This window comes from Aspergillus bombycis (assembly GCF_001792695.1).
Source record: "Aspergillus bombycis strain NRRL26010 chromosome Unknown contig00026, whole genome shotgun sequence".
Taxonomy (NCBI): domain Eukaryota; kingdom Fungi; phylum Ascomycota; class Eurotiomycetes; order Eurotiales; family Aspergillaceae; genus Aspergillus; species Aspergillus bombycis.
This window is the reverse complement of record NW_019170028.1, coordinates 258,752-272,716: the sequence shown is the minus strand read 5'-3', so window position 1 is coordinate 272,716 and position 13,965 is coordinate 258,752. Positions and strand designations below refer to the sequence as shown.

The following is a 13,965-nucleotide window of genomic DNA, read 5'->3' as shown; positions in this document are numbered from 1 at the left end:
GGTTCAAGCTTCATGGGGGATCTACCACAGGAACGAAAGAAAGGCATCTGGTTTAACCCATGAATAGAGAACGCAGGAGGACCAATCGCCGTCCATGCTTCTTGGTAGGAGTGTCAAGGGGAAGAACACTTGGGATATTCCGCATCCGCGGCCTATGCAAAGGATCCCAAGAACCAAGAGCCCATTATGTCCAGCAGGTGATGGATGGATTGGGGGGATAAGTTGTTACGGATGGAGTAGGACACTACTACTTCTTTGACGTGTGTTATGACGCTGTTCAGTGAAAAAATTCTTCTATGTTCATTTTTATTACTTCTTTCTTATTCTTTCTACTTGCATGAACCTATGTAGGGGCTACTTATAGGGAGATGACGAATGCAATGAAAAAGTAAAGCATTGGGTAGATTGTTAAATATTGGGACGATGTGAAGGCCTTGCCATATACTCGCTCTGGTAATAATGAGTATATTTATGGTTAATTTTCATAATGGACACGATATCCATATTTCTACCTAAGAAGTATTTGATTGTGAGATATTTCTCCCAAGGGAGTACACACCTTTAGATAGTACCGAAGCAGACCTATATAATCATGATGGCAGGAGTACGAAGTCTCTTACTCTCCCACTTCTTTCTGGGAAATTCGAAGGTAATGATTTTAAGCTCGTGGTTTTAAAGGTAAACATATGCATATATATACCAACTATGGCTTAGGTGGTCTCTTCATCTATACTAGCCCTCCTATGCTAAATATAGCCCTACACAACACCCTACTCCTAGTCTAGCAGTAATTTATTCCTACCAGATTTCAATGGACTATTGGCGATCCACTCAGCATATTGATTGAACTTCCTATTGTGATTTATTCACAGGCAGCCACAATAGGTAAATGACATACAGACAGTACATACAATGGATACATTCTTGGTTCCACCGTATCAAAACTGTGTAATGGACTAGTAACAACAACAGGTGACTAAGGCACTTCATTCTCCCGCAATACTTCAGAGCGCAACTTGTTTGGAATGTTACTATCAACCTAACAAACAACACAGCACTTCCTTGACATTAGGGCGAAGCTGTTGTTGTGTTCGCTTCAACATGTATATACTCGAGGTAAGCTCCTTGTCTTAAAAATCTCCTTGAAGAAATACACACCGCAGTGGCACCTGTCCGGTTATGATAAGGAGCTATAGCTGATCTGGCTTACCGTGGCGGTTATAGCAATTGGCGCGTCTCCTCGACCGCCCGTTCTTCCCATGGAAGAATGTCCTTGTGGGATTCTCTCTGGGACAATTTGTCCTAGAAGGTCTGCTGTCTCTCCGTCAATATAAGGTCCTGCAGCGCACAAAGCCTCCACAGGTTTTGGAAAATGAGGTGTCTCAGAAGGTCTTCGATCAAAGTCAAGTGAGCATGCCCATCATCCATTCAGGTCCAGCGTCACACCTAACCGCATCTCCAGTCTTACGGTCGTGCGAAAGCGAAGTTCAGCTTCGTTGCTGGTCTCTATGGTCAAATTCAGAATCTTGCGTTTATCTACGGTGATATTCTCCCCAAGCTCTGGGGAGCCAGCGGTCTCTTGTTAGCACAGTACTTTCCATCTCGGTTTCAGGGTGAAATCACACAAACTCTTGTGTTTCTGTTTGGGTTCAACCTGATTAGCACCATTCTGTCGCTGCCAATCTCGTACTACAACACGTTCGTCCTGGAAGAGAAATTCGGCTTCAACAAGCAGACGCTCAAGCTCTGGGTTACGGACATGCTGAAGGGTCAGATGCTCGGTATTGTGCTTGGAGCGCCCATTATTAGCGCAGTGCTCAAGATCGTCCAGAAGACTGGTAACTCGTTCTTCTACTACCTGTGGCTTTTTGGTATCTTCGTCCAGGTCTTTGCCATTACCATCTACCCGATCGTGATCCTGCCATTGTTCAACAAGCTCTCGCCTTTGGAACCTGGTGACCTAAAGACCGGCGTTGAAAACCTCGCCAAGAAGCTTAACTTCCCTCTCCAGGAACTTCACGTCATCGATGGCAGCAAGCGGAGTGCTCACAGCAATGCCTATTTCTATGGACTGCCTTGGAAGAAGCATATTGTTATTTACGATACTCTGATTGAGAAGAGTGAATCCGAGGAGGTGGTCGCTGTTCTGAGCCATGAATTGGGCCATTGGAGTCTCAGCCACACCACCAAGCTGTTCGGTATTGCTCAGGTATGTTAACCTGCTTGATGATCGTGTGGGACAGGTCCAACTGACTACTGTAGTTCCACATGTTCTACATCTTCGCTCTTTTCTCAGTCTTTGTAAACAACAAGTCGTTGTACCAATCTTTCGGTTTCATTAACGAACAGCCCATCATGATTGGATTCCTTCTGTTTTCGGATGCTCTGGCGCCAATGGATGCTGTTGTCAAGCTTTTAATGAACATCCTCAGTCGCAAGTTTGAATTCCAGGCTGGTACGCTCTTCTTCTGTTGTGGTAGTGTTAATGTGCCATGATCAAGGACTAACAATCATTCAGATGCGTTTGCTGTGCAGCTTGGCTATTCCGAGAAGCTCGCCTCGTCTCTCCTCAAGCTCCAGATCCAGAACTTGAGCACCATGGATGCCGACTGGATGTATGCCAGCTATCACTACTCTCACCCGATCCTTTCCGAGCGACTCAAGGCGCTCGGCTGGAAGGGTGGAAAGGTCACTGATTATAAGGCGGAAGATGATGAGAAGCCAGTTAAAGCTGCTGACCGCGAGCTGTGAGCCATTCTGATGCTGCTATCTTTACTCGCGTTCTCTGTGGTTGTTCAGAGTTTTGAAAATTTTCGGTTATTCGGTCCTGTGGTACGGGGTTGGTGCTTTTTGTAGAAGTGTGGGAATCCATCATTCAGAAAGAACAGTAATAAAACAAGAAAGAAAACTCCTCTGGTACGCCAAATACAAAATGCGTGGCTTTTAATACCCAACCGAACAGAATCAATCCCATGGCAAGATGATGCCAACAAATCCTTTCAATCATAGACCCGTAACAGCCTCTTTTTTTTGGCTATTTTGTCTCCCTGGCTTTTCCCTTTGCCGTCGGATTTACTCTTCGGCTTGGGTCTCAGCCTTCGCTTTAGCCCTCTTCTCTGCCAATCTCCTCTCCTTCTTCTTCCGCTTCCTTTCCTCCTTGTCTAGAGCACCGGCATCCTGTTCCGCATCGTCTACCTCCATCTGTCCCTGCGCATCATTCTCGTCCTGCATTACGTCGCCATTCTCACCCTCCTGGAACTTCTTCGCGTCCTCCCAATCCCCATTCGCTCCCACTTGCTGCGCATCCCCATCCTCCAGCTTGGCAAGCGCCAAATCACGTCCTAGGACCTCGCCCGCCAGGCCGGCCTTCACACGCTTCAGGTTGTGTATCGTGAGGTTAGGCGCAGCGGCTGTGGTGCGCGAAACGGGGCCATGCTCGCTGATACCGGCGTGGGTTGGTATGCGGGGTCTGTAGCGGCGAGGTCGATGTAGGCGGCGAGGAAGTCATGCGCCGCTGATTGAGAGATGGATTTTGAGTTGACAATGAATGTTGGAGGGAGGGGCGAGGGGCCTGTAGCCATTGTGACGGCTTGGATGTTCGATCGACGGTATAGAGTCTTATAGTTTTCCTCTTGGCGATGGGATACTGTGCGCAGTTGAAAAAAAAAAAGCGTCCGTCTATTATGCAGTAAATCGGTGAATGAATCAAATACCCAAAAATGGGTCGTGCATGCGCAAACGTTAAGACAGAGAGAGCTCAGGTATATCGGGATCTGTGAAAAACGTCCCCCCAAAAGAAAAAAAGTTGTAGGATGGAAAAGTGGTCCGTGCTCTCTCCGCCGGAGGTTCAATTTTCGTTCCGCCCATCAATCGATACTCCAAGCGGTCTCTACCCTCCCACCCCCGGCAATCAATCCCTCTCCGGATCCCACGCCATCCTTTTTCTTCTTCTTCTCCTTCTTCTTCTTAACCTACGTGGCCCATTTGCGGTGCTCGCTGTCCATTCAAATTCGCAACAATGCTTTGCTTCCGGTGCAGGGCCATGCCCTCCGCTCTGAGGACGTACTCGTCCCCGATGTCCATGTCGAGGTAGGTAACAAAGTATAGGGCTACCATAACACTCCATTACCCGAACCACATCCCATAATACCTGGTCTTAAGGGCAACCTCGCGGTACTAACAGCTCTGATCCAGATACCTCAGCCCCAAAACCACCACAACAACACCTTTCAGCACCCTCTCCTCACCACTCCGCCCCATGACTAACTTCACCACCGCCATCCGTCCCCAACTGCAGACCCTAAGCAACACACAACTCCCCTCCGCGGCTACCCCCTCCGCCCAACAGTCCCGCTCTTTCTCCGCCAGTGCCTCCCTGGCCGGTAAGCGCGCGACCTACAATCCCTCGCGACGGGTGCAGAAACGGCGTCACGGATTCTTGGCCCGGGTGCGGTCGCGTGGAGGACGGATGATCATCTTGCGGAGGAGGGCGAAGGGCCGTAAGTCGCTGAGTTGGTAGATGGCCTAGGGGACTACGTTGATTGTTGGGTGATGTATACCGTCGGACAACACGCGGGATCTGTATGATGGATGGGCTGGTTGAGCTATATGGTTTGTTCTCTTGTTCGTCATTTGGAGGGCTTGAAGCTTTCTTTTTTTCGTTGTCGGGGCAAGGCTACCAATGCCTTGGACATAACGGGACGTGATGGTCCTACTGTACCATATACAATGCATTGATCTTTTTATGTGCGATGTGTTGAGGGGGAGGGCTCGTTTTGGTAGATATATAATCGCGGAATTCTACGTGCATTAGACCATGACTTATATATAGTGCGTAGATACAGGCAGTATCTCTCAAAGAAAAAGAAAACAAACATTAGATTGAGTTTCCTAATCTATGGATTTTCTATTGCTGCGGCAGGTGCCTGTCTTCGTCTACTGGTCGGTTGTTTCATGCCAAATCTTGATGTATACCATTCCAATCATCGTAATATATCCGGTTCGTCATTGAAAAGTATCACTCGTCGTCATCTTCATCATCTTCATCATCTTCGTCATCTTCCGATCCAGTTTCATATTCGTCATCATCGTCTTCGTCGTCGGACTCCTCGTCCTCGTCATCACCGACCTTCAGGCCGTAGTCGTCCTCAAAGTCCTTGAGCGGCCGCACCTCGGGAGTGAACCCGGATGACTGGAGACCCTCCTTGATAGTCTGAGCGAACTGGTTAGTTTTGGGCGCTTTATACGGTTGGATAGTCGGTTATAATCATACCTCTTCAAGCACAGTAGCGCAGGTAACAACGATGTTAGCCGTCTTGGGATCAAACAGGGGAAGAATGATGTCGCGGAGCGCGCCCTTGATATCGTCAACGCTAATGTTCCGAACGTGTCGAAGCATCTTCTCCTTGTAGTCACTGGGCAAGTTGCGCACGACCTGGCGGGTAAAGCTGCCCTGGGCGGCACCTGCAATGGTCGCCTGCTCGTTGGCATAGCTGACCACGATGCTGCTGATCGATCCCTCTAGCATCAGAGGGTCGAACGGAGTAGCACCGGACAGATGGTCCTGGACAATCTGCTTGCTCGACTCGAAGGCCTTGTGAGCGTTAGGAGACCGGTACACGTCGAAGTTGACAAAGCCAGTATCGATGTTGTAAGCAAAGTTAGTGCCATATGCCAGTCCAGTGCCACGAACTGCAACCCAAAGAGGACCTTCAACTGCATTCATGTAGGCAATTGCAACCAACAGCGCAGGAAGTCTGGGGTCGTTGTACGAATCAAGGCCCCGAGCGGTTGCGTAAGCAAACGACGAGTCAATAGTGGGCATAGGAACCACATAGGACTCTCCACCCAATTTCTGGCCGGCCTCGCTCAGCAAAGCCCTTCTTGCTGTGATGGGCTGGAGGGTAGAAATCGCGCCAAGTCGCTCGACAAATGGCTTCCAGGAAGAGACAGGACTCTTGAGTTTCTCAAGATCGGCAATGACCAGCACTCGCATGTTTTCGAACTGGAACAGTGCCTTTCGGATTTCTTCCATGCGGGAGACCACGAGTTCTGGTTCCTCAGCCAACTGTTTCTTGATCCTCTTGAGATAGCGTGCCTTCACCAGGGTGCTTCGGGCGCGGACTATGGACTCAGCTGCGTAGTGGACCATGACATGCACCGCTGCGAGCATGTCATCGCCACTACGCTTGGAGTCAGGCACGTCGGAGAGAAGGCGACTGGTAATTGCTCGCAGTCGCTCCACGTCGAAGATTGAGTTCCAGGATAGCTCCTGAAGCCATGCAATCGCCGTGCTATATTTCTCCAGCTCGACTTGGAAGGAGATACGCAGCATTTCCGAGTTGCCTAGACTTCTGGCATTTTCCATCGCATACCCAACTGTGTCCCTCTCCAGTTCAACAACAACCTGTTCGAAGTTGATGGTTTTTCCATCACGCTGAACTGGGAGGTTGAAGAAAGCTTCAGTGTAAATAGAAAGAAGGGGGCGAAGTTGAACCGGAACAGAGTGAGCTGAGATAAGAAGGGAAAGCTGGACGAAATTGCTAGGAATATGCTCAAAGTGGATAAACAGAGGCATTTCGGAGCCATCAGCGTCTACAAGCTTCTGGGCAGTATGGTTAGGGCGTCCTGCCTTCAAAGCAGCACCAGATCTGGCTGTGGTAGTTTCCACAAAATGGATTGATTCAATCCCAGGGATGCTGAATCGCTCCAGCATCTCCTTGGGAATCTCCTTGTCGTTCTCGGCTTTTGCTTTTTCAAGCTTCTCAGCCAGCTGCTTCAGGCCTGCTTCACCAAGACGCTTCTTCTGTGCTGCCACTCTGGCTTCTTCCTCCTTCTTTAGAGTCTCGGACATCTTCATAGATGGCACGCCCAATATAGTGACATGGAGAGCATCCGAAATCCATCTCTTAATGAAACTTCGCCATTCATTCTCACTCCACTTCTCCAGTACGTCGTACTCCTTCAAAGTCGCAACATCCAGGAGAGTCGAACCATCCCTCTTTCCAAACAGGAAATCCGAGATAACGTACTCGGCGAGGGAGGAAGCGGAGCTTTCAGTAGAGAATTTCCAGGTCCGCCTTTGTCGGTCAATGCATTCTTTGAGGTAGTTCATGTCTAGCTCTTTCTCCATTGCATCCTTCAGCACTTCAAAGAAGCGCTGTTCCACCTGGGCTAGTTTATCGGTTTCCACACTGGTCAGAGTGAACCGAATCTCAAAAGAGGGGTGGTCTTCAGTGGCATAGTAGACGGCACTTGCCAGTTGTTCCTTTTCGACAAGGATGTTGTCTAAGAGCGAAGCGGACGATCCAGCAAGGTACAAAAGTGTAACATTGAGGGCCCCAGCTTTTGAGGTGTGAGTATAGTTGCGAGATGAAAGGGAAGGTTGACTGCTTACTTTGAACGGGATCTGTAGAATCCGGTCCCAGGAATCTGATCTCGATCTCTCCAAAAGACTCATCTTCTTCGGGAAACTCTACCCTCTCCACAATAGATCTCTCCAATGGCGGAGCTGCTTGGAGTCCACCCATGGTCGCTTGAACGGAGCATCTGGACGTGGAATAACATCTAGAATGGTGTCTTCAAATTTGTCCAGTGTCTCAAGCATATTGGCATGGTCAACCTCGCCTGTGATGATCAAGCACAGGTTTTTCGGTTGGTACATCTCTCGGTGAAATTCTCTAATTCTTTCTGCCGTGAGAACGCGGAGCTGCTCCATCATACCACCAGTCTCATAACGGAAACCCACGCCATGTGGGTAAGTCAAACGACGAGCACTCAAATCTATAAGTTCAGCAGAGTTGTTCTGCACACCCTGCATCTCAGAGTACACAACGCCTGCATCGTTTCCAGTTCCATCGACGTGGTGTACTTCTGTGTAGCAGCCTTCGTCTGTCAAGGTTGGAGCTATTACATGCTCAAGGTATACAGGCAGAATCTGTGCAAATCCTTCCCAGCCTGCTGTGTCAAGTGTGTACGCCGTGTGGTCTGTAGCTGTCCAGGCATTGGTACTCGAATAAACCCGTGTAGCGAGCTTATCAAGAAATCCCTTGTATCTGTAATTGCGAGAACCCATGAAGCACAAATGCTCCAACGTATGCGGGGCTCCCGAATCATCATGGATTTCTGTGGCAAGGACAAAGTATCCTGTTACTTTAGGACCTTTTTGGTCGATGACCACGACCCGCATGCCAGTTCTCTCAGATTCATACTGGACAAATTCGCTGGGCGAGTAGTCCGGTTTGAATTTCTGTAGTAACTTGAAATGGCTTTTCTGACTCGGGGACATTTTGCTAACCGACCCTGAAAACCTCTGACGATGTACCTTAAACCCAGAGTCTGCGATCGTTGTTTGTGACAATGATCTGTACAGGGGTCAGCAGGCGATACTATATAGCGACGCTAGACCACAAGATAAAGCACGGATTTCACTACTAAGTCAAAGCAAACTAAGATACAAATAGGACATTGAAGAAGCAGGTCAAGGTGAACAGCATCCACAAAGCATGCGGAAACAAATTCGGTGACATAATACCCCCGATGGGTAACAGTTGTCTTTATGCCACTTGATCGAAGAGGGGCTGTTACTTTCCACTTTTTTGCCTTTTTTTTGGCTTTTCTCTCTCTCTTTTTTCCTTTCCAAAAGTAGCGAGCTGACGATAGGAACTTACATGGATCGAATAGAGTTTGCCCAAGTCAGGCCTCGTAAGAAGAGTCGAGACAGCACGATGGACTCTGCTTAACAGTTGATATTAATGTTACAAGGACGTCGTGGACAGTTTGGCCGTAGTTGGGTTTCGGTACCCTCGAACTGTGACGGTGAGAGTGGAGTTTGGGTCCCGTTGTTTTGGGGGGTCACCACGCCAACAAATGCTCAATTACACATGTAGGGATACTCAGGACATGACCTCTGCATAGGTCTATGAGAGTTAAAAGGAGCGAAAGCAAAAGAAATAGTCAAAATGGGTAACAAAACTAACCTTTTAACAACTCATAGTCCACAAAGATTCCTCCAATTGAATGTTCGTGAATTGGGGCCAAGGCGGTGAAACCGATGAAGTCACATGGGGTTGACAGCTTGCTTCCTCTTCTCCTCTGCTTGCTGCTCCCAACCATTCCAGGCAATTCAATTTTAAAGGGGCTTTCAATCTGGGGACTGTGAGTAACGGATTGGGTCACTCGCATTGGTTCTGTCTGTGGAGGAGCCTTATCACTCGTTGACGAACAGCGGAGCTGGTCGCAATCGGACACGTTCACTATGGCCCGCAAGGCATCGGAACAGGAGATATGCCAGTCAGTGCTTGGTTTTGTAACGGAGGGCACCTACCCAACATCTGAGAATGTCATTGCCGCGGAGTTTCCGGTATCTGCTCTCGCAAAGGAGCTAGAGCTCATCTCAAAGGCAAGGGAGGAAGTGGAAGTAAGTAGCGCCAGTTGCGAACCCCGCGCTGCGGCCAGCGCCATTGCCCTTGCGATTAATCCACGATATACTTATTTCTCATGTCAAATAGGCGGGGATTACTGTACTAAGCCGTGACAATGACTTTGACGCCGATGGATGGATTTCACAAGCAAAACAGCTTCATGCAGACATCGAGCGATCTCGTGTCACTGCGAGGGAGATCGTCGCGCAGCATGAGAATACAAACCCTTTACAACTGAAGGTTGACGATGCCGCTGCCAAGTTCCAATTGGTTGAAACTGAAATCGCATTCAACCAAGCTGTAACGCACACACTTGAGGAGGTACAAAGACTATGTCAGCGACTCGATGCTGGGCGGGCCATCCTTGGAGAGGGCCAGGTGATGGACGCAATCGAAACATTAGAAGCGACCGAGGAGGCCATAAGAAAAGACAGTCTCTTTTTAAACACCACTGTCATGCACGTATTATTAGAGAATATCAGCGAACTGCGGAGGGAAATTGCGGAGTACCTCCGTGCTCGCTGGAGCAAGCAGTTGAACGTTGACAGAAAGGAGAGTATCTTGACACTCTTGAATGACAATGGTAATAAATTCCCCCAATCCTGGATCCCGCAATTTCTTGCTGAACAAAGCAGGGCATTCATTGGAAGGAACTATCACGGCTCTGGGCCACCTTGGTATGCTCGCGATGTGCAAGGATAAGTTCGAGAAGGACTTAATTGCTACCCTTTTCGATCCTATTCTACTACCCGCAGTTGAAGGCCAAAGCCGTGGTATCCAGGTCGGAGAGTCATCAATTCAAATAGAATCCCAACCATCGAAGGCATCAGTGTCTGAGGTTTTGGACCGCCTCGCCACAACCTTGGGCTTCCTACGCCAACACCTTCCAGCAACAGTCTCGGACTCATTTTCGGATTCACTCATCCCGACCCTCTCATCGAATGTGATATCCTACTGGCTGTCTTCTGCCATACCCACAGACCTCGAAGGTCTGGGTATGTTCGAAAATATCTTAAACTACGTTTTAAAGTTTACCAACACGATGGAGACCTTCGGGTGGCAGGGGTACGAGGAACTTGTTTCTTGGGTCAATCAGGCCCCTCGTTTATGGCTCACCAGGCGTCGAGTCGATTCGTTGGACCAAGTTCGCAAAGTCCTGGCCGCTAGCAGGGTACCACAAAGCAGGTAGAGCGTGTTGAAAAAGAGGAGGTTTCTGGTAAGGATGAGGTCCTACTGGAGAATACGACTGATGATTGGGATGCTGGCTGGGATGACGAGAACGAACAAGAGACCACAGCGAAGCATTCCGGAAATAAAGAAGACGAAGAGGATGTCAGCGCATGGGGTCTGGACGACGATACCGAGGAGAACACAGCTGAAATGAAGCCTGATCCGTCTGCTGAAGATGACGCTGCCGATGCTTGGGGCTGGGGAGACGAAGAGGAGGAAGAGCAGACTGATGATGCACAGATCAAAAGTACAAATGAGGGCAAATCTGTCAATGGGAAAGATTCAGCGCATCATTCCTCTCCCCGAGAGGTCACATTGAAAGAGCAGTACACCGTAACCGACATCCCTGATTCTATCCTTGAAATCATTCAGCAGCAAATCAAAGACTCTGAAGCTATATCGCAGCCTATGTACGTCGAGCTTGACTTGGATATCTGCACATGCACTGACTCTGTTCTAGATATTCTCACTCCCGCGTTGTTTCCTCTGGTGCAGGCCTTCTTGCACTTCCGACCTTGATACTCGCCATGTTCAAGGCCACAGCGTCATCGTTCTACGGTCTTAAGCTCAACTCAGGGCAAATGTACCTATACAACGATAGTTTGTATCTTGCTGATAAAGTGCGCAATCTTTCAGAGGAACATCAGCTCACCAGGCTCCATGCCGATATCGATGCGCTCCAGAAGTTTGGCAAATTCGCCTACAGTAGAGAGATGCAAACACAACGCACCATTGTCACAGACCTGCTGGACGGCGCGCAAGGTTTCAGCCAATGCTCTGAGCAGCCGTTCCTGGGAGAATGTGAAAATGCAGTTAGTGCAACTGTTGACAGAATCCATGACGTCTACAAGGAATGGCAACCCATTCTGTCACATTCCGCACTACTTCAGTCTGTTGGTTCTCTGGTGTCAACTGTTATCAATAAGATCATCATTGAGATCGAAGAACTAGGTGATATATCGGAGGCGCAATCCCAACAGCTTGTGTTGTTCTGCAACCAAGTGTCTAGGCTGGAAGATCTATTCATGCCAGAGACAGCGGATGATAACGCACGTATACCAATGACCGCTGTCTATGTGCGAAATTGGTTGAAATTCCAGTACCTTATCAACATACTGGAAAGTTCGTTGGCCGATATCAAGTTCCTCTGGCTAGAGGGCGAACTACGTCTAGAATTTTCGCCTGAGGAGGTGGTTGACCTTATCGAGGCTCTTTTCGCAGAGTCTGACTACAGGCGGAAGGCAATTGCAGAAATTCGACGAGTCTCGCCATGATAGGGACGGGGTACGAACGTATTGTATATAGTAGTGGAGTATAATTTGATAGGCAATTCGACCAGACTGTCGACAACAGAGTGTAGAGCTAGGGCAAAGAGCAGTATACATAGTTCTTGTAGGTTGACTGCGGGGAATCTCCGCGCTTTGCGCAATTGGCCGCACCGGTCGCCGTATTTTTTCCTCAGTTTGCGCAGTTTTTGTCTACTGCGAACCGATTAGATTTTCGACAACGCCGCTTCAGACTCCCCAGTTCCATTTGTCCTTCTACGGTTCCAAAATGAGCGAGGGCTCAAATTCCACTTCGGCTGCGGCCTCTGCGCAGAGACAGGTTCGTGTGCAGCTCACTAGCAAACAAGAAGACATTGCATTACCTGAGAATACCGGCCCGATTCTCGTTCCCACAGGTGAGGTTATCTTACGCCAGGTCTCCCATCTTCCTAGCGTCTGTTTTTCGTACAGAGATCTAATTGTGTAGGTCTTCGAAGATATGCACTCTCGACGTTGGTGAACAATCTCCTTGGCAATGACAAGCCAATTCCATTCGAGTTTTTGATCAACGGGTCTTTCCTCCGGACTTCGATCGATGAATACCTGACTGCCAATGGTATTTCTGCGGAAACTACTCTAGAAATCGAATATGTGAGAGCTTTGATTCCACCTCTGCATATTGCATCGTTTGAGCATGATGACTGGGTAAGCTCAGTTGATGTGCTATCCGCGACCTCGCCCGCCGCTTCTTTGGCCTCTGCAACAATTGTCGCAGGCCAAGAGAAGATCCTCTCCGGCAGCTATGATGGCCTGCTTCGAGTGTGGAATATGTCATCTCAAATAATTGCAACCTCGCCGTCTGCTGCTGATGGTGGTCATACCGCATCTATTAAAGCCGCCAAGTTCGTTTCCCCAAATTCGATTGTATCCGCAGGTCTCGACCGAACGGTGCGTCTGTGGAAGTATTCTGAGGATGGCGACGGCTTCTCGGGCAAAATAGCGCCTCAACTCGAGTTGTATGGGCACAAGGACCCTATCAACTCATTGTCTGTTCATGCGCCTTCGAATCGCATTCTTTCTGCCTCGTCAGACCATAGCATAGGTTTCTGGTCAACCAAGAAATCAGATGCACCAGCCGCTCCAGAGGATTTATTGCCATCTGCAGCCTTGAGGAGCTCCAAGAGGAGAAAGCTGAATTCGTCTGTGACCACCCCGCAACGGGGACCCCTGGCACTCTTGTCCTCCCACAGTGCTCCTGTGTCGGCTGCAATCTTCGACTCCAATGATTCCACTGTTGGTTATTCAGCTTCTTGGGACCATTCCCTGCGTACATGGGACCTTGTAACTGCTACACTTGTGGATACTCGGACAACAGCTCACTCGCTGCTTTCACTTGAGCACCTCCCTGAACACCACCTGCTCGCCGCAGGAACATCCGCTCGTCATATCACCCTGATCGATCCTCGGGCATCAGCAACTACAATTGCGGCCATGACTTTGCGAGGCCACACAAATGCCGTTGTCTCGTTGGCTCGTGATCCCAACAGTTCCTATGGTCTCATTAGTGGAAGTCATGACGGCACATGTCGGATTTGGGATATCCGGGCCACGAAGACAGACAAGGATGGCGTGGTTGGGGAGAGTGTATATTCCATCTCCCGCAAGAGCCTGGAAGAACAAGGTAAATCTGAGGCCAAGCGTGTCGGCGGAGAGGGCGTCAAGGTTTTCGGTGTGGCCTGGGATGGTACAGTAGGCATTGTCAGTGCCGGTGAGGACAAGAGGATCCAGATCAATCGGGGCGAAGGCGTCTTATCTTCTGCGTAGAACAAGTTGCACATATGGGCCTGGCGTTTTGCTATAGGATGAAAAGTTGAGACTCTTTAAATTTTTTTTTGGCTATCATACAAATCGATGTCCTTTCAAAGCTTATAGATCCTGTGAGACATAGAGACGGGATACAGCATTTTTTGGCTGCATATTCGTTCTCTGGATATAGTACATCTCATGAGTTTTTAGACTGTAGCTGATACTCAATTCAAGAAATTAAA

General features: G+C 48.9%; 5 protein-coding genes across 5 annotated transcripts; 3 read left to right on the top strand and 2 right to left on the bottom strand.

Annotated features, from left to right (window-relative positions):
- Positions 1–1,101: 1,101 nt before the first annotated feature.
- On the top strand, positions 1,102–2,751 carry ABOM_003725 (zinc metalloprotease; the record flags this gene model as incomplete). Its single annotated transcript, XM_022530855.1, has 5 exons — positions 1,102–1,116; positions 1,225–1,407; positions 1,463–2,209; positions 2,263–2,455; positions 2,519–2,751. The coding sequence occupies 5 exons, from the start codon at positions 1,102–1,104 to the stop codon at positions 2,749–2,751; spliced, it is 1,371 nt and encodes a 456-aa protein (XP_022390810.1).
- Positions 2,752–3,072: 321 nt separating this feature from the next.
- ABOM_003724 (uncharacterized protein) lies at positions 3,073–3,581 on the bottom strand (the record flags this gene model as incomplete). The annotated part of the gene is made up of 2 exons (XM_022530854.1): positions 3,073–3,375; positions 3,447–3,581. 2 exons carry the CDS (start codon positions 3,579–3,581, stop codon positions 3,073–3,075), a joined length of 438 nt encoding a protein of 145 aa, XP_022390811.1.
- A 461-nt stretch (positions 3,582–4,042) lies between these two features.
- On the top strand, positions 4,043–4,519 carry ABOM_003723 (mitochondrial 54S ribosomal protein bL34m; the record flags this gene model as incomplete). Its single annotated transcript, XM_022530853.1, has 2 exons — positions 4,043–4,089; positions 4,195–4,519. The coding sequence occupies 2 exons, from the start codon at positions 4,043–4,045 to the stop codon at positions 4,517–4,519; spliced, it is 372 nt and encodes a 123-aa protein (XP_022390812.1).
- Positions 4,520–5,017: 498 nt separating this feature from the next.
- Positions 5,018–8,287, bottom strand: ABOM_003722 (putative zinc metalloprotease; the record flags this gene model as incomplete). Its single annotated transcript, XM_022530852.1, has 4 exons — positions 5,018–5,212; positions 5,273–7,344; positions 7,397–7,472; positions 7,526–8,287. The coding sequence occupies 4 exons, from the start codon at positions 8,285–8,287 to the stop codon at positions 5,018–5,020; spliced, it is 3,105 nt and encodes a 1,034-aa protein (XP_022390813.1).
- A 969-nt stretch (positions 8,288–9,256) lies between these two features.
- Positions 9,257–13,741, top strand: ABOM_003721 (uncharacterized protein; the record flags this gene model as incomplete). The annotated part of the gene is made up of 7 exons (XM_022530851.1): positions 9,257–9,418; positions 9,510–10,005; positions 10,058–10,548; positions 10,608–11,062; positions 11,113–11,874; positions 12,149–12,333; positions 12,405–13,741. 7 exons carry the CDS (start codon positions 9,257–9,259, stop codon positions 13,739–13,741), a joined length of 3,888 nt encoding a protein of 1,295 aa, XP_022390814.1.
- Between the last annotated feature and the right edge of the window lie 224 nt (positions 13,742–13,965).